The following is an 18,565-nucleotide window of genomic DNA, read 5'->3' as shown; positions in this document are numbered from 1 at the left end:
TGATGTGTTTATCTCTTTGTAATTATGCTGAGGCTGATGACAGAGATTGGTCGTTTGTGGGCGACTTCGTGAGAGTGCACAATGGGAGGCACGCAGACGCATACACATCAAGTGCGCTCTCAAATAATCAGGAAATATGAAACAAAAATAAACAAATAAGAGAAACGTAATCAGCGCAGAATATTACTGAGCATGTGAATACATTAATGAGCTCTTTTGACAAAATGGACTTTCAATGAGGTTAAAAGAAAAAACACAGAGCGAGAATATAAACCAAGTTTACTTTGTCAAGTTACTTTATTTATTTTCTAAAAGTAAAATTTGTTCAGTTTTTATACATTTATGGCAAATGTATTGTATTTGGACACTGTGCATAATCTATGATTATTCCGTCAATTAAAGTCAATAAAGATTAACATGATTAATTTTGCCAGATGTATTTTCATATATTATATTCACTATTCAATTTGAATTTGGTTTGTGTTAAAACAAGAAATGGAATCGAACCTTTCTAGCTGGTAAATATAAAAGATTTAATGATGTCAACTACCATCTAATTATGCACTTGAGTTCATTTGGCTGCATTATTATCTGACCTCTATTGTACTGGGGGGTTTTCTCAGCGGCTGCTGGGATGACCTTCTCTTCAATTCCTCATGTTTGCTGGGAAAAAATTCGGATGCTATGCTACTTTTCGCTCTAAACACACTTATTTGCGTTTGCACCGGTTTTTACTTGAAACTAGATTACAAGTCCTTTCCTCTCTTCCCTCCCAATTACTTTTAAGAGTTTTGGACGGAGAAATCTGTCCTTTTCATGTCAACTGCAAGTTGATAAGTCGCTGCTTCTGGCAAATGAAAGTGAGAGGTTTTTTTAATGAGCTGAGGTTTAGGTTAATTGGTTAGCTAAGATCCTCCGTTCATTTGCGCCTGCATGAAATTAAATCAGTTTCCCGGTATTTTACACTTAACACTTTACTTCTTGGATTCTAAAATATTGGGCCAAGGGGCGTTCATGCTTAGGATTAATAATTGCTACTTAATTTTAAGAAAATATTGAATGTGGAAGTGGGCTAGAGTTCAAAAGTCAAGCAGTCATTCGACAAAAAAAACCGAGAAGATTATGTAGAAATCAATAACATAAATGGGCAGAGGGATATACAATATATTTTAATGTTATGTTTGTTTTAATAGCAACAACAATTATAATTCAGAGAACTTTGGTTGTTTATTCAGTTTTTACAGTTTGAGGCTCTCGCTTGCACACATACACACAACCACACAATACACTTGCTATTAGGAACTATGTGAACCTAAACGGCAGACACTTACAGGCAACTCTGCAGCAAATGTGTAAAGTTTAGTGCATGCAAGAGGAGGGACTGGGAGGGGTTCTATGGTCCTTACACCGTAATTACTGGTTGCCGCCACAAAGCAGGGACCAGCGCACTAAAGACTAATTCAATCCATCTTCATTTCCAGGAGCGACGCCCCAACCATTGATGGATAGTTATCATTAGAGAGTGACAAAGCACTGAAATCACTGAGGTGTGTGTGTGCGTAAGTGTGTGTGTGACCAGTAGGACGTGTCCCCTCCGATTCACACCACAGGCCTCAACAGCACGACTAAATAAGTCACTGCAGAGTTAAGTTAGCAGAGGCTGAATGAGAAAGCTGGTTTTGACTAACATCAACGCGTACACAAATGCATGTGCAGACTTGCATGCAAGCCCAGCAACAACATAGAGTACCAGGGTCAAGCTTGTATACGTGTTCACATACCCATCCAAATTGTTTGGCTTACACTGACCCCGACACACAGAGAGGCTAAGGCACTACTCAGCAGCCTTTTATAGCCCGTAGCTCTTAAACACACACACTAGCGAGCCCGCACTCGTGCACACACACACGCTAACACACACACACATACATGCATGCAAACAAAAAAAAAACTTTGGGCACCCTCTGCAGCCAAACCTGAAACCACAGGCTGTTATTGAGGCAGACTCCTCTATACTTTCAGTCTATATATTCAGTCCTGCCTGAGCTCCATGTCTTAATTATGTGCTCTATCTCTTTTCTAAAAGGACGAGGCGACAGACGGGTCGGCTACGGAGCAGAAGGGCACTTACTTGTCTTTATGGAGCCCCAGGACCAGAGACTGCATCATTATATGACGTGTAGGTCAGGAAATGACCGGCACAGTTATTCCATTCAAGTTTATGAACAACTTTTTGAACTGTGAAACACTCAAATAAAACAGTAATGTGCGGCTGAGTGTATTTTTTATATCCTGGTCTATTCATTTCTTAATGTGCCAAAAGCTGTCAACCCTCCTTATTTAACGGTTCTGACTTGAGGTTCTGCTAATTACTCAAATTATTTCCCCAAATTAATTTGACAAAATCAGCCTTTAGAAAAAAAAACGGCTGAAACTTGACAGATAAACAGCCTTCTGTTGTAAATATGTCCAGATCTAAACGCTGTCAGCTTTCACAAGAAAACTATATATTCAGTGGAAATCATCCAGTGACGATGGTTTCTGGGTAATATTAAGTGTATTTGTCATTCACCAACAGCCCAACGATTAACACATCCGCACACATGGGCTTTGACATTGCTTCAGAGACACACACACACGCACGCACACACACACACACAACCTTGACTCTGTCATTTGAAAGACTCAATAGCATCTGCGCCTCATGTTTAGTGATGCAGAAAAAAAGGCCCTCATGCCGTGCTTCCGCATTGTCTCCGCTGAAGGATTGCTTTCACGGTCGACACTGTTGGACGGCCAGCAGGAGGGGCTACAGAGATGTGGTAATGTTCTATTTATGCAGGTGAGGATTTGTTAAGTACCATTCGACTTAGGGCAGGCAATAAACCCTTCATCCAGGGCGCATGAGTAAAACCAGCAGGTAGACTTTTCACAGTCAGGTGACACCGCTTGTTGGAATGCTCAGACCTGTAGGCTCTTGTTCTACCGTTTTATAATCTATAAAATGAGCGTTGCATCTCATTCACCTTCAATAACATTTGACACTCGGTACATATTTCTGCCATGTCTGGCGGTTTGTTTCATTGGTGGGTTGGGAGCAGCGGCCAGCATGTAGAATCAGACCGGCTGGCCTGCTAGCAGACCCTGTAGTTTGTTTAGCAACACTCCTTTTGACGACGCCCGAAGGGTGCAATTAAGCCCAATTAGAGCCTGTCGGTTTTATTAAGAGGCACAGACTGGCCAGGCTCCGGGGCAGTGTAGAGGGGGGGATAGAAGGGGGAAACACTGCTGCACCAGGGAGCTCTCGCCTCCCCACGGTTCAGAGGCAGCCAATGTAAATACTTTAAATTAACTCACATTGCGAGTGGCTGTGAAAAGAAGCATCATTTGAGCTCAGTTGCTTTAGTAGGCGGGCCATCGGAAAACAAAAGATATGACTGCGTTTGCACCATTAATCTCGGATCAAATGATAGTCAAGGGTTAACCTTATACAATTGTAGTAATCAGTGATTGCTCCCGTGTTATTCAAATGAAATGCTGCAACAATCTTACAAAACATGTGATTAATAAACTTGAAAAATGGAAAATGAATGTGATGTTTGTTAGGGCTTTTGTTTGTTTAATTCAATGTTCTTTTTTTTTCTGCACACACAGCAGCATTTCACAAATGAAAAATAAATAAATACTAGACAATTGCTTATATTAGGCAGATGAGCCAAATTATATAGTCAAATAATTTGACTAAAACTCAAGTACAGTCCTCTGTGAGCACCAAGTGCGGGAGAAAAAGGAAAATTCATTTGACAGGCAAGACTTTTTTGACCTGTTCAAAATTCAACTTAATGTATCTGCAATTTATGCAGATAATGTTGTGTATGTTAAGTGCATGTTTGTTTTAATGAGGCTGATAATAATCATTAATGTTATATTTATTTTTATTGTCACAAACCACTAATCTTAAAACAGAAAAGAAGAAGAATGAGAAAAGTCACAATAAGGAGACATCAAAAGAATGAAATCATGATCATGAATAAAGCTGATTACATGACTATTATATAAATGAATATTACTTACTTACTTACTTACTTACAATTGTACGTAATGAATCAATTTGAAAACAAAAACTAAATGATCTATAAATAGCATATAGCATGATTGAATACAGACATGTGTGGATGCAGATGTCACAAAGCACTTTGTAGAGAGGGTTAAGAGGTGGCGGCTGCGTAGTTGTGTGCGTCTGCCCTCATATATTAGTGGCGTATTCAATGGAGCAAAACAGCTGTCTCGGAACAAAAAATGCTGCATCTCTTTCATCAGCAGAAAAAAAAAATCAGGCAAATGAATGTATCATTTTCCCTCCTCACAATTCCTTTTCAGTCGACCCCTGAACGGAGATGTTTGCAGATAGCTATCATTCCTCCTCTTTTTCACATTTGAGCTTGGACACGTTTCAAAAGAGCAGGCCTTTTCATCTGCATGCTTGCCGTGAGGAAATTTGCTCCTTAATGGCTTTCAAAACAGGAAGCTCAGACAATAAATAAAGGATAAGTGAGAAGAAAGCTTTGCTCCCCTTCAATCGACACATCCTTTGCTAAACTGAGTGCAGTGCTGCTCCCGTGCCAAGGTGCCAACTGTGCCAGTCACACTGACCTCCATCTGCAGGCAACTTGATACCATCTCTGCAACCGCTGCCTGCGCCCAATGAATGGGCATGCTCAGTGACACTGATGTCTGAATGCCATTGAAGGCTCAGGCTTGGAATTGTTTCGACTTTGTGTGCTATTGTGTACTTTGTTCACAGCTGCTGTGTAAAAAAAAAATCTTTTATCACCACACTGAATAGTCAAACGCTTGTATTGGTGGAATGCACACAGGAATATATTACACCAATGTGCAAATTTCTCCACTGTCAGGCATATTAGATGTAGATTTTCAAAAGTCTTCATCAATAACCCTCAAAGGTGCTAAGTTGAACCGCTACAGACTGGACTCAAATGACTACTTACTGGTCTCCTGCCAAGTAGTAGGATTGCTATTTTAATAGTATATGTAGGTGTCTGTTTACTCATGTTGTATTCATAAAACCGCCTCCTGCAGGGCATCTGTGTCCACCAAGTGCCCTTGAACATGCCATGAGTAGTCTTTCCGCGCCTCGACAAAAAAGAGACCTGAAAGACAGCTACACACGCTTCTGCACAGTTGGATAAAACAAACCCTAACCACACAACTCAACCTCAGCAAAGAACTTGCTTTTTGTTCAAAAGGATGTTCAGATGGGTGTTTTTTCCTCTTTTTGTCTTTTTTCTCCCGGGGTAGAACAAATGCATAATTTCTTTGTGTATTATAATGTCATATATATATATATATACATATATATATATATATAAATATACATATATATATATATATATATATATATATATATCGATAGATAGATATTCAGGCAAGTTCTACAGTAATTAAATCATTGATTTTACTTAAATTTATTCTACAGATTTCTTCAGTACAACATCTAGGACCCGTTTGCTTAACCAAAGAAATCATGATTACAGAAAATCATTTGCTGACATAAACCCCTTCAACACAGTAATGCTTCTTGTTACTGTATCAGCCAATACAAAGGTCAATTGTTAAATGCACAGCTAAGACTCACCAGAGAAAGAACAAGAAGTATTAATCACTCCGGTCCTTTTCAATCTCTTCATGGACAATAGGACAATTGCAGTGTATCTGTTCAATGGACTGGTTTGAACTTAGAAATTAAACTGCTAACACTGTGAAGGTGAAACACTATAGTTTAATGGGTGCAGTTACAATGGAATGTGCAGTGAAATAATAGAAGGATCCCCAGGGAGGACCAATAGTATATTTCAAATATCTTCCTCGTGAAGAAAAACCCGATAGATTCCAGAGCTGGTCAGAAAAGATGGTAAAGATTCTCTCGGTTCTCTTCGACCCTCTGTGATGTGAACCGGTGTCCACTGGGGGCTACAATTAGCCCGTCAAAATCATTAAAGCCTCCAATTCACACAACACCTCTCCGATTCCCTCTTCTGCGAAAGACTGCGATGCTCTAAAGAGACAGCTGACTTGTAAGACAAGGGGGGTACTCTTTGATGTGCACCCATCTGCCTTGCCCCATTTTGCTCATACCAAGGGTTCTGAGGAGATACAATTAAAATTTCAGGGAGGGAGACGGCCATTCAGGGATACACCTGTACTGATCAGGACATTCTCCATTTGCATTAAGGCGAGCACTTTAGTAACAACTTAGCAGGCCATTTTGAAAAATGTGCACTAGCAATGACAGCTACGACCAAATCTAGCCACTCAGAATATTAAACAGTTTTATTGTGCTTCTACACAACACAATTTATAAAAGTTAAATTAAGTTGGGAATCAAGGTCTCAAGTTCTTGAAGAAAATTAAATTAAGAAACAACATAAAATAAGATGATGGCAGCAGCTTATTCTTTAGTGTTTATAGCTTGTAAAAATAACATCATTTGTAACCACAGACACAGGAAGGTCTGTCCTTTAAGTGATTCCATGTTACACTGGGTTATTTTTTTTTTTTTTTTTAATTGTTCGATGGACTAGCACTTTCCTTTCTGTGACTGCATTAGCATCCCAAGCTCCCAGCAGCAGATACTGATGCAGAATTCTAATTCAGAAATGTATTTATTTTTGTTTGTTGTAGATGTTAGGAAAAATCGTTTGATTAAAAATTGTTTACATGTGAAAAAAATACAATATAGTATACTGTATAATAATAGGGATCAGTATTTGCCTACACATGTGCAGGGTGGATGTTATCTTTCATCCTGGTAAAGACAGGTCTTTTTCTGATGTAAGCAAACTTCACTCCGTACCGATCAGCCCAGCCTCGGCCTCACCAGCCACTCACTTATCTGCTATTCCAGCGCAAGATGGAGACACTGCCTAAAGTTTCAATTACAGCATTCATTTAAGATGTCTAAGCAGGAGAATAAAGAGACACTCTGGAAATTTCCCCCAATAGAATAGCAGAAAATCACAACAAAGAGCAGGCACATTTCTGTGGACAAGCCACATTCTCCAGTTTGTCAGCTTTAAGAAACTATATGCGTGTGTGTGTGTGTGCACAAGCAGAATAAGTGTGTGCAAAAAGCAAGACAGACAGAGCGTGTGCATGCATGGGCGTGGGATCGTCTTGTTATGGAGGAACAGAGCATGTTGCAGATAAGAGGCCGATGCTGTTCAAAGAAAGAGGCAGGACGGTAAAGTGTGCAGATTCGACATCATCGCCTACTGTCCCTTAATGAGCCTGGAGAAGAAGTCTGTCCACAAAATCCACTCCTGTCTAGCTCCAATCACAATAGCAGGCATTTTATTCAAATCTCGCCTTCAACTGTCACACAGCCAGTCTGGCCGTGCTGTTTATCCTACCCTGGGAGGATGTTAACAAGACAAATGAATGAATAAATACACAAATAATGCATTTAGGTAGTGTTAATAATGTATGAAATGGAAGCTGCTTTTTGACAGTAACACTGCACTAAGGATTCCTCCGAACTTGGTGACAGGCGTGTTTATTTTTTTCCCAGCATGCATTTCCTAGCAGTGTTCACAATAGCTGACCACCACTGAGCTTCTCGGACCAATATTGCTGATGAGAAACGGTGCTGAAACACACTCATCAAGACTTCTTCTGCTAAAAGAAAAAAAAGCTCAGAATGGGGCTTTTCTCCTTCATGCCGCACACCACGTTAAGTGAGGGTTTGTAATTTGTTGTTTCGAATTCAGCTGGTACCACTTTTCACCTGACTGTTTAAGCAGTCTACTAATAAAACATGGTGACCCTCTCTAAAAAAGTTTGTCAATAGTCCACCTGTGACAGTACACTAGTGCAGTCAGATCACCTCTTGGAAGAACTTCCTGCAACTGCACCAAGAAAAAAAGTAAAAATGGAGCAGAGTGGAAATTAGACTATTTTTTCTCCGTAATGCTTTTTTCGGCCGTAAATCGGGGCCTTAGACATACTCGACTACACAGCCTTGGAAGATGAAGCGTAAAAAAATAACAACGTGCACATCAAAACCGGAGCAAATCCGAGGGGAGTTCAGATAGGTCTTCATTGAATCTGCCGAGAGGAACAAAACCAAATAAATTGGGGAGGTTATTCTTGTTCAGGCTGGCCCGACAAACTAAAAAAGGCTTCTTAGAAAACATGGAGAAGGTGACGGAGGACAATGCTAAATAACACGGAAATAAAACACACTGTTTACGCCTGCAAACTCCTGAGGAAGCCCGATCCTGTTTTAAGTGATACTAATGATAAGTTGAATAAAACTGCTTTCAGGAATACCCCAGCATTGCTGAACATCAACAAGTCGTCCAAACATGTCTGTGTTGGATAATATGCCCCAAAATGCTAGTTGTTTTTTAGGCAAATGTCTTTAATTCTCGTTTTCTTGTATTGCCCTGAGTACAGACAGAATGAACCTATTTTGACTCAAATCTAACCTACTGAATCAGATTAAAAAATAAAAAAAATCCAATACATAAGGTATATCTACCCTTAAAGTCCTACAGCAGTGTTTTAATTTTATCTTGAATTACTATGAACAATGAACCACCATGATGAGATCTATTGAAATACAGAACATATTTGTATGTATTGTCTGAGCAGTGGCACTTTCTTAAAATATTCATTAGTCTTTATTAAAATACTACCCCAAGGGCCTATTCAGATTGAGAACAGATCTGCAAACAAGGGGGTGGGCGGCTACTATTATTATTTGACTTGTCGTACAGAACAGTGGAAGAGTAAAGAGCAAAATGATGCTATAAAAACTTTAATTGTTCAGAACATTTTGAGCCTAAACACTCTGCTTAACTAATCGTATTAATATTGTTACTTAATTCAATTCTTAGGTTAGGAACTATGGCTTTTATTTACCCCCCAAAAACAGAAAAAAGTATTGTATAAAGGCTTAAACAGTGAGGACTTGGCTAACAATTATATACATTTATGATTGACAAAATGTCATTTTCCCGTAACAGAATCCTCATGCCACAAGCATGTTAGTAATTATAGTGACATATGGTATTTTGGTCAATAAGTTGAAGACGGCTTTGAACTTACATAACCCAACTCTGTGTCCAATCTTGCGATAGTTATGGCATACATTACACGCAACTAATATTGTGGTGTAGACAGTGTGTTTAAAAGACACACACATGCACACACGCAGAAAGACGGACAGCCACACCCAGACATGATTTTGACAGACCTTGTCAAACAAGTTCTAGCAAAGGCACTAGAGAAAGGAGGAGGACGGCAGATGTATGACAAGTAAAGGAATGTTTTTTCCCCCTGAAAGCAGCAGGCACATTATTATCTGTTTGAACATCTTATCCCATTTTCTTTCTTTGGTTGTTTTTTCTTTTTTACTTTCAACGGCTTGCCCTCCCTTTAATAATATCCAATTAACACCTTTTTTCTATGATCAAACATTTTGATTGGGACAACACAGAGCTAATGTGAAACTTATCCAACACAGAATTTTCATATGTGTTGTGAACATGAGTTACAGTGAAACACTGACATTACAATAGCCTCCTTCATGAATAGACAAAGGTCGATCAATCATGTTGTTGATTAGAAAAGTATCATATTAAACACACTACTAAAATATTATCTAAAATAAATATCCTGAACATGTTGTAATAATTAGCTTCAAAAACCCCTCCAAAAGCTAAAAATGCTTTTTTTTTTTTAATGTCTGAGTTCCCTCCTGTATCAAATGAATTGTAGCAGAAAGGACAACGGTCCATCAGTTGCGTCAAGCAAAAAGCCTTTTAGCGTCAAAGCAGTAACAGAAATCACAACAAATCATTAATTGAAACAAAATTTGTCAGTTTCTTACCAATAAGCATGGATTAAATAGTGTTTGATCAAGTACAAAATCCATTATAATATTGTTGGAATTCAAAGGTCTCTCACCAAATGAAATTGGTGAAGGTTCAGATCTGACTGTCCAGGGAATTCCCAGCAGAAGGGCCCCTGCAAGGCAAAGATGGATGTTCCCAAGTCACACACTTGTATCAGCTGGCCACATTGCTCTCTTTCACTCAAATGTACACACAGACAAAGACACACACACTCAAACTGTACTACTGCTGGTATTGTTTCCCTGCTTGACTATATGTTTAGTATATTATATTGTATATACACACACACAATGGCATAAATATTAAAAAGTTAATAATAATAATATTAAAGATTTAAAGTTCAATTTACATGAGTGATTGGCAGACTAATGCCATTTGTTATTAACTAGCAACTACAGTAGATATTATTTATAAAGCTTCTGAGACACAAAAGATTTTCTAAGCAGTATGTTGCAGAGAACAGCTGTCTGTACCGAAGTAACAGATCCTGATTGCAGCATTTATTATTAATGTGATGAATGACTAATCTAGTTGTCTAAAAATTGCGGATCCATCGCTGCATGTCTATAAAAACATCTACAAATGATTATACAAATACCATGGAGGGCAAAGAAACAACATGTCCCTTCAGCTGGTCACACACAAAGACAACAGGAAAGGCTTGTATTGTCACAAATACATTTTTTTTTACAAAGGAGAAACGTAAGCAATATTTGGTCTTTTTTCACATCCAATTCATATATTTATGCATATTTACATGAAATTGTTCCACAAAGAAGATATAAGGAGCGGGAGAAGAACTTCAACATGCTTTACGGCGTTGTTGCTGACTAAGCAAACACTAGAGTGAATTGTCTGTGGGATCCTGCTGCCGTCCAGACTGCTGAACACACACAATGACTGAGGTGCTCTCATTCTCATTGTCACAGCTCTAGAGCCTGACGCCATGTCTCGACTCCGTCACACTTTGGACCAAGTTGATGATGTAAGCATGACCCCTTGAACAAACGTCTTGTGTAGACGGGACATGGGAGGGAGGGATGGAAGAAACGACCCTTCCAGCTTACAGTTCACCAAATCTGCCGCAGCACTTAATATGGTTCTTAAGTTGAAATCTGTGGACCTTCTTTTAGGGTATTTTTTCTTAATTCAATAGATATCTGGTCACATGTAAACGTTTTGGCCATTGTTGGTATTAATTGCTTATGACTGCAACACAAAGAGGACGTTGAGCAGTTGACAATAAATGAATGAAATGTTTTATTGAACGTACGGTTCAATAACTTCTTTGCTTCCATTATTAGCAAGCGGTTTCTAAAATACTGTAAAATTGTACAGACCATGTATAATTAGTCCGGAGGCTTCTAATTCTCTTTTCTTTATGTCGTTTTTTTTGTAGTATGATACAACAATGTAATGTTTTTTCAATAAGATGTTGATTAAATGCACTTTTACAAATAATACTTACTTACCATTTCTAGGCAGCAAAGGATATTCTGTTGCAGCCCACTTATATTAAAGTGCTAGAAAATTCTTTGTACAAAACATGTGCAGGATATAATGTAGGCACAAAACTACATTACCGTAGGAAACCTACAGTCATTTTGCTACCATTTTAAAACAGGACAGGTCCATTTTATGGCAACATGTTTATAAATCTTTAAGTTGGCTATTCAACATTTTCATGAACGGTATGAACATGCATGTTTGTGGTTTAGCATTTTAATAATTGTCATAGAGCAACAATGTGACTAATTGAAATCTGTTTTTATTCTGGTCAACTCATAGCTTCGACTTTTGTAGACACACAGCAAATGAAACAGACAAGAGGGGAAAAGCCTATTTGTCAAGGTATTGTTATAGAAATAGAGGGCAGCAAATGATTCCCCAAAGTTACAACAGTGAAAGTTTTGTAGGTAAAGTCCTAAGAGCAGTGTGTGGGTGGCTGTGGCTGACCACAGGGTTTGCTCATTAACAGCAGAGGCAGCCAGGCCTCCCAGAGTCTCCTGCAATTGTCTGCTTAGTCCAGGTGCATGGCCCATTCAACCCACAGGAAGCATCCTTTATCCCCACTTTCCCAGAATGGACAGAATCAGTGTAAAGGAGTTGTGAATGTGAATGTGATCCAAGCCATTGGCCCATTGAAAGAATCCTTATGGTCATTGTGGTTAATCCTTTACATACAATTAGCCATGAAATACCTCTGTATTGTTTCTTTTATTCAAATGATATTACAAACAGGTCCATTCTCTTAGGTTTTTAAGGACACCATCTTCACGCAATGTCAAAAGGGATGTTGACTGGTAACAAAGATTCAAGTCGGAGGTCTGGTCAAAATTCCATCACTTCCTATTCCTTAGTTACCTGGGCAAACTTCCCTCCCTTTTTCAGTCGTGGATTCTCTAACACACATGCACATGTGCACACTCTCAGACAAGCACGCACACAGGCGTAAACACACTGTAAGAAACAGTCTGGAAATGGTTAATACTCCAGCCATCCCCTGCTGTCGGTGAAAGCACGGAAACAATGGGGACATTGTTTAATCTGGGACTGGGCTTGAGACGCTAAGACTGTGTGTGCGTGTGAGTATATATTCTTGACATGTGCACGTTTCTGCCCCAATTCCCAGAATGGCATTTTAAAAAACACAATTCAATTGCAATGCTCCGTACCAGACAAAGATAACCGATGACAACAATTTAAACAACTTTTTAACTAATACTGCACCAGATGAATTGTAATATGGAGAACTTTAAATAACATTAATAATGACATATGTTCAGATTAGAATATATATCAGAATATAGTGTTTTTTCAAAGGATACACTAGCATAAAATGGGAAAGCTGAATCTAAATTGGCTGCATTTTAATAGGAATCAATATCTAGTTTGGTCTTGAGATGTTATAATTATTACTTCAGCTGCTTTACAAAAAGAAAATACTGCAGGTGCAGCAACACAACCACTGGACCATCAGTGAGATCAAAATAAATGTGTCCAAAGGTGTCACTTGGCAACCAAAAACAATGTTGAATAAACAACAGAAATATCAGAGATCAAAAACTATGCTTTTTCTTCCTTTTTCCACTGAAAAATACACATCAATACAAGCATGACATTTTTATCATTTTCAGCCAATGGCTTAAAGGTTCAGTTGGCAGTGGGTTTTGGGGGCCGCCTGCAGGGTGGTCAGGCACTTCAAACAGGCACTGTGTGGCCCTCTTTAACAGCCTTGTACACAGGAGCATGCAGTGCGGCCTTAAAAAGACCAGCCTGCGAGAGGTCACTTTACATGAAACGTTGTGAAACATCCATAATTACAATTTGTCAGCTAGGGTTAACAAAACAGTAACTACTGTCTGGAGCCAAGTGTATCGATTTGCAGTTTGAATGCACAATGCCATCCTCCTTTATAAAAAGAGAAGCTTAATTGATTGAGTGACACTGGTGGGAGCCAGTGTGGGGTTCGGATTGGCATTCCTGCTGCTGTCCAAAATAATCAGTCTCCTCTTTATGAACGACAAGGCAGTATGATGCAAACCAGGGAAACATTCAATCCCACTTCCTTCTCAGTCAGAGGTGGATGGCAGAGCAGGATGGAAGCAGCGCCAACAATACTAGGAGCATTTCACGTTCAATTTCATCACGAGTGCGAACAGCAAGTTGTGAGCCTGTGCGGCAATGCTGCAACACCTCTGATCTCAGTAGCATGTGTACTCCTATCAAACTGATCACAGCGGGTCTAGGCAATATGACCAAAATGATAACAATATAAGCCCCTTTTCTTTACCACTGTTAGGACTAATTACAAAAGCAATTGAGTGGCACTGGCATTGTCCTAAACACTGAAGGAAAATAAAGTTAATTAAACTCTCAAGTCCACATTGCGTTCACGCTGCATTTTTATTATCAATCCATTACCGTTTCACACAAAAAAATCTGCTGAAAATGATTGAAATCCATGTCCGACAAAGAGGTTGAGCTGTTTTTACCAGTCACACTAACTACTAACTGGTACTGATGTTTTTTACCATTCTTTGAGCTGCCCAACTCTGTCTTCTATACCTGCCCACATATATTGCCAGTTATTAAGCATATACTGTATATGGTCAAAGACTGCATTTACAGAATATTTACAGAAGCTTGTTTTGAAAACACAACAGCAATAACTGAACTTAGCCATCAATTGCAGAACAATGATGTGTTTTTTTTCTTTTTCATTCTCACAACAACCGGCAGTAGATGTATAACTCAAAACAAGACAAATTCAGAGTGCCAATAACAGCTCCAGGCATTCCTGGTCACCTCGCTAATTCTGCTCACTAGCCGCTCATTGATTTTCTTGGCTCACTGACCTTGTGACCACGAACAAATACCTCCCAAAGCTCAACCTTTCCAGTGACCTCTTGAAAACTTTCTGCCTCTAGCAAAATGTTAAGTTCACATTCAACTCTTGCTTCATGAGCTTTCAGCCTCTTAGATATTTGCATGCCTGAGGAGAAGGAGGCTCTGTTTTGTATATACACTGACTATGCCCCTGTAGCTGTCCAGCCAACTCTCTAAAACAACTGTCCGAATGTTCCTCCAACTCCAGAGTGGGGGGTAATCAATGTGGAAGGAACACCAGCACTTCACTCAAAAGCAGTTAGATAAAGCATCAGTATTCCTATAAACAAGAAATTGAGGATCTTCTTTTCCTATTAGCAGACACATTTAAGAAGCTTTAAACAGGGTTTGGTCATTTCTCCAGGTTGCTTTTTAGCACCAAACATAACAGCTACATTAGCTCTTTCTTCTGACAGAAGCACAACTAAGAAAACATTCCGTCATCAAATAAAAACAATTGCAAACAGATCAATTCCATCCGTCAAATTAGCCATTGAGAGTGACAAGCACAATAACCAAATAGAAAGCGCCAAGATGGATAAGAGACAGACAGAAGACATTATTTTGACTTCAGTCAGTGATGAAAAAAATAAAATACTGAGTATAGGGCTACTTACAACGATGTGTGCCGGTGATGGGGACCTGGCATCTTTAAGTGCTTGTCTACTTTGAAGACCTCCTTGTTGAACATCTAGCAGGGGCCATTTCATCTGTAGGTACTGAATGGTAGAAAGGAAACACAATGGAAAGAAAGAAAAGAAACATGTTAACAATGCAGAAATCAAAAACCAAAACAGAACATATGAATAATAAGACACAAAGGGGAAGGGGACATTTCTTGATGGCAGTTTAAAGACATGAAACTAAATTAAGACAAAAGTATGATGGATGGATTCAGGGTGGCCTCATTTTATTGTGTTATTTTAACCATAGTCTTAATTAAAAGAAATTATTTAACTGACAACAGTACAGGTCGAAGGTCAGACACTGTAAGTACAGTACATGATCAAGCTAGAGATGACAAAATGTCATAAATTACTTTTATTGGAACCATAAACAGGTTGCAACGTAGCGTCTCAACACACTCCTCTGAGGATAGACCTCCTGTTTAATTCCATAAATGATTGACTCAGTCTTGCAGATATAACTAGAAACGATGACGATTTTAATATGGGTCTTTTCTGTGATTTTACAGCAATTAGTATGTAGTGTCAATGTCTTGTATATCACATGTATTGAGTGTTCAGTGTCTAATAAAATACATAGGTGATAGCTATGTAGCACATATAAATAGCTCATTTATTAATTGCTGTCAACAGTCCAGATTTCCCTTTCCGTAGAAACCTCTTCCAGCTCCTTTGGGAAAATACCATTACGAGATAACTTCTCCAGGTTCTGCTGAATCTTCTTTTAGCCAAATTTGAAATCAACATTCAGCTTTTTCATTAGTATTATTAGTTTACCCTGATTACAAACTTAAGTCACAAAAAACATTTAGTCCAACCTGGTTTTGTACCACAACAAAAAAAAAAATACAACAAATGTAACCTCAGTTTCCAAAAATCAGAATAATGGTTGAATATATGTATGAGAAAGAATGTGAAAGAATACGTTGCTCTCAGGCGATCTGTGAATTCCAGGGTGGTACTGTGATAGAAAGCCACCTATGCATCAAGTCCAGTTGTGATATTCTGTCCGAAATATTCAGCCAACTATGAGTGGAAGGCAATGAGACTTACAGCAATACAGCAACAAAGTGATAGGCTACGTAAACTGAAGGAGATGGGTCAGCAGAATGTGTCAAAAGGGTGTAGAAGTTGCCAACTTTCTACAGGGTCATCGTTAAAGACCTCCAAACTTCATGTGGCCTTATATTAGCTCAGAAACAATGTGCAAAGAGGCTCATTAAATGGCTTTTCATGGCTGAGCAGCTGCATCCAAGACATACATCAAAAAGTGTCGGATGCTGTGGTGTAAAGCCCGCCACAACTGGACCCCAGAGTGGTGGAGACACGCTGTCTGGAGTGACGAATCATGCTTCTTCCTTTTCTTTGTTTTGCAGGAGCACGGCTTGGCTGCTAAGTTCCAGTGAAAGGAACTCTGAATGCTTCAGCATAATAAGAGGTTTTGGATAATTCAGTGCTACCAACTTTATGGAAAGAGTTTGGAGATGAGAAAGGTTGGTGTGGATAAAGTCCTGTTCACAACATGTATAGAGCACCTTGGGGATGATTTATGGAAAAATGGTCACAACAAAAACAGACTCATAAAACTTGTGTGTATTGAAGAGGGTCTTTTATAGGCATAAAGAAATGGGCAGGTAATATGTTATAGTTCTAAACCCACCCAGGAAAAAGCCCTGCCAACACATGTGCACGTTTGCTTGACACTTTCAAATATTTACAGCTGCAGCCACTGGTGGGGTCAACCAACAGGTCTTTCTGAAGACAAGAAGGCGACATCTTTCAGTCTGGCATATAGACGCAGAAACAAAGACAGTCCCCGCAGGAGATGAACGCAGTGGACGTCCGAACAAGTGACTCCAATACAGTCCAGCTATTACAAATGTTCTCACAAACACTAATCTCTGCAGTAGGTTTTACAAGCATGCCAAGGAAAACACAGCCCTGGCAAGGACCAAGAGCTTTCTCACAACCCCCTCCGTGGCCCACTTCCCCTAACCCACCTGGCTTCCTCGCTAACGGACGTACTGCCTGGGCTTGAGTAGGCCATGACCCCTGACCCTGCTTTGCTGCACTGCCCCTTCCCGTTCCCCACTCTCTGACCTGAAAACTCTCCAGCTATGAGGGGGGCCCCCCGGGTAACTCAAGAGCCATTCCAATGTGACAAATTGCTGTGGAGTTGCAGGATAACTCTCTGCTCCTCTCTACCTACCACATACATAAACACTAACCAGCCTGGTTTTTGGGTTTTTTTTGTTTTCTTTCAAAGAACCCCCTCCCAGGAGGAGACACCAGTGGTTGTGCTTTAGCTGTGGGTTGTTCAGCAGAGTTTTCGTTTCAGCCTCCCAACAGCCCCCACCGCCTCTTAAGTCCTCATCCCCTGCCCTGCGCCTCTCCGTCCTGCCAGCCTCACAATTGCAGCTGAATGACTCAATTGTCTCTGATGAAGTGAAAGACAAGAGAGTTCTCTAAATCCTAAAAGAGGGATGAACTCTCACTCTCACCCTCCTAATTTTCAGTTTCTCTCTTCAGCCTGATCAATGAACAATGGAATGTCGATCAAAGTCAAGGCAGTTTTGTTATCCTATGGTATATTTAGTGATAAAATGTAGCACTTTAGGGTCAATTAATTTAATAAAACAACAAAAACATAAGGATATGTCAATTTTAAATTACAAATTAGAAACTAATTAGAGATGTTTGGCGAATGAGTCATTTGTTATCCTCATTCAGAAAATGCGTCAGCATGTTTCCAGTTATAAATCCAGTGTCAACAAATAAAACAAACATCTAATAACTATTCAAAATCAATCAAATGTCAATAGATATTAATAATATGAATCATATTAAGATATTTATGGTGCTTATATAATACAGTTCTGCTATTGGTCTACAATTTGATCGAATGTATTATCAAAGCAAAAAGGCCAAGGGCGAGTTGGACTTGGAGCAATCAATCCACCAAAAATATCCTCAATATGGTGGGCCACAGACGTTCTACTTTGAAGCATTATCAATTGGACCAATGGCCAAGCTCTGCTGAGGGATCAAACAGAAAAAAAGGACAGGAGACAGAAGGATCGAGAGTGGACATATGGATACTTTGTGTTGCTCTACACAGTCCAGACGATTAGTAATCCATCTTTGGTGAGAGTGTGTCACAGCACAACACAATGTTTTTACACACAACATGGGATGTCAAATGACCCTTGCATTTGCGAAGTGCACACCTAAACAGGAACATTTTAAAAAGGGTCCAGGCTACAGGCTCCTCTGGCAGCAGAGATGAGGTTGACAGCTTGCAGATTAAACCAATCAGGCAGCTGTAAAGAGCTTTATTATAGTCTGAAATGATCAAGATGGTAAAAGGAGCGGATTCAAATCTTGTTGAGCTTAAAGGATTAGTTCATCCAGTGTAACTACAACGATATGCCTATGCAAACAAGCATGTGTGCTCTTGATCTGTTATTGGGGGTGTTGAAAGACTTCTCAGTGACAAGAAGCTGCAAAAACATGTTGTTAAGGAGGGGTCATTTAATTGAAGAAGACCAAGCT

General features: G+C 39.4%; 1 protein-coding gene across 19 annotated transcripts in view; it reads right to left on the bottom strand.

Annotated features, from left to right (window-relative positions):
- The window catches only part of tcf7l2 (transcription factor 7 like 2), a 142,351-nt gene that overhangs the window by 102,115 nt on the left and 21,671 nt on the right, over window positions 1-18,565 (bottom strand). For 11 of the 19 annotated variants that reach the window (XM_087792761.1, XM_087792760.1, XM_087792762.1 and 8 more), the window contains exons 4-5: window positions 14,945-15,046; window positions 9,991-10,050 (exon numbers count right to left, since the gene is read on the bottom strand). The exons of 3 other annotated variants lie outside the window; for them this stretch is intronic. In XM_087792761.1, coding sequence (XP_087648887.1) covers window positions 9,991-10,050; window positions 14,945-15,046 — 162 coding nt within the window. The remainder of the gene's footprint in view (window positions 1-9,990; window positions 10,051-14,944; window positions 15,047-18,565) is intronic. 5 more of the 19 variants (XM_087792770.1, XM_087792773.1, XM_087792775.1 and 2 more) reach the window with 1 other exon arrangement.

This window comes from Callionymus lyra, chromosome 6, assembly GCF_982586985.1.
Source record: "Callionymus lyra chromosome 6, fCalLyr1.hap1.1, whole genome shotgun sequence".
Taxonomy (NCBI): domain Eukaryota; kingdom Metazoa; phylum Chordata; class Actinopteri; order Syngnathiformes; family Callionymidae; genus Callionymus; species Callionymus lyra.
Note: the sequence above shows the minus strand (reverse complement) of the source record. Positions and strands in the feature narration are given on the sequence as shown.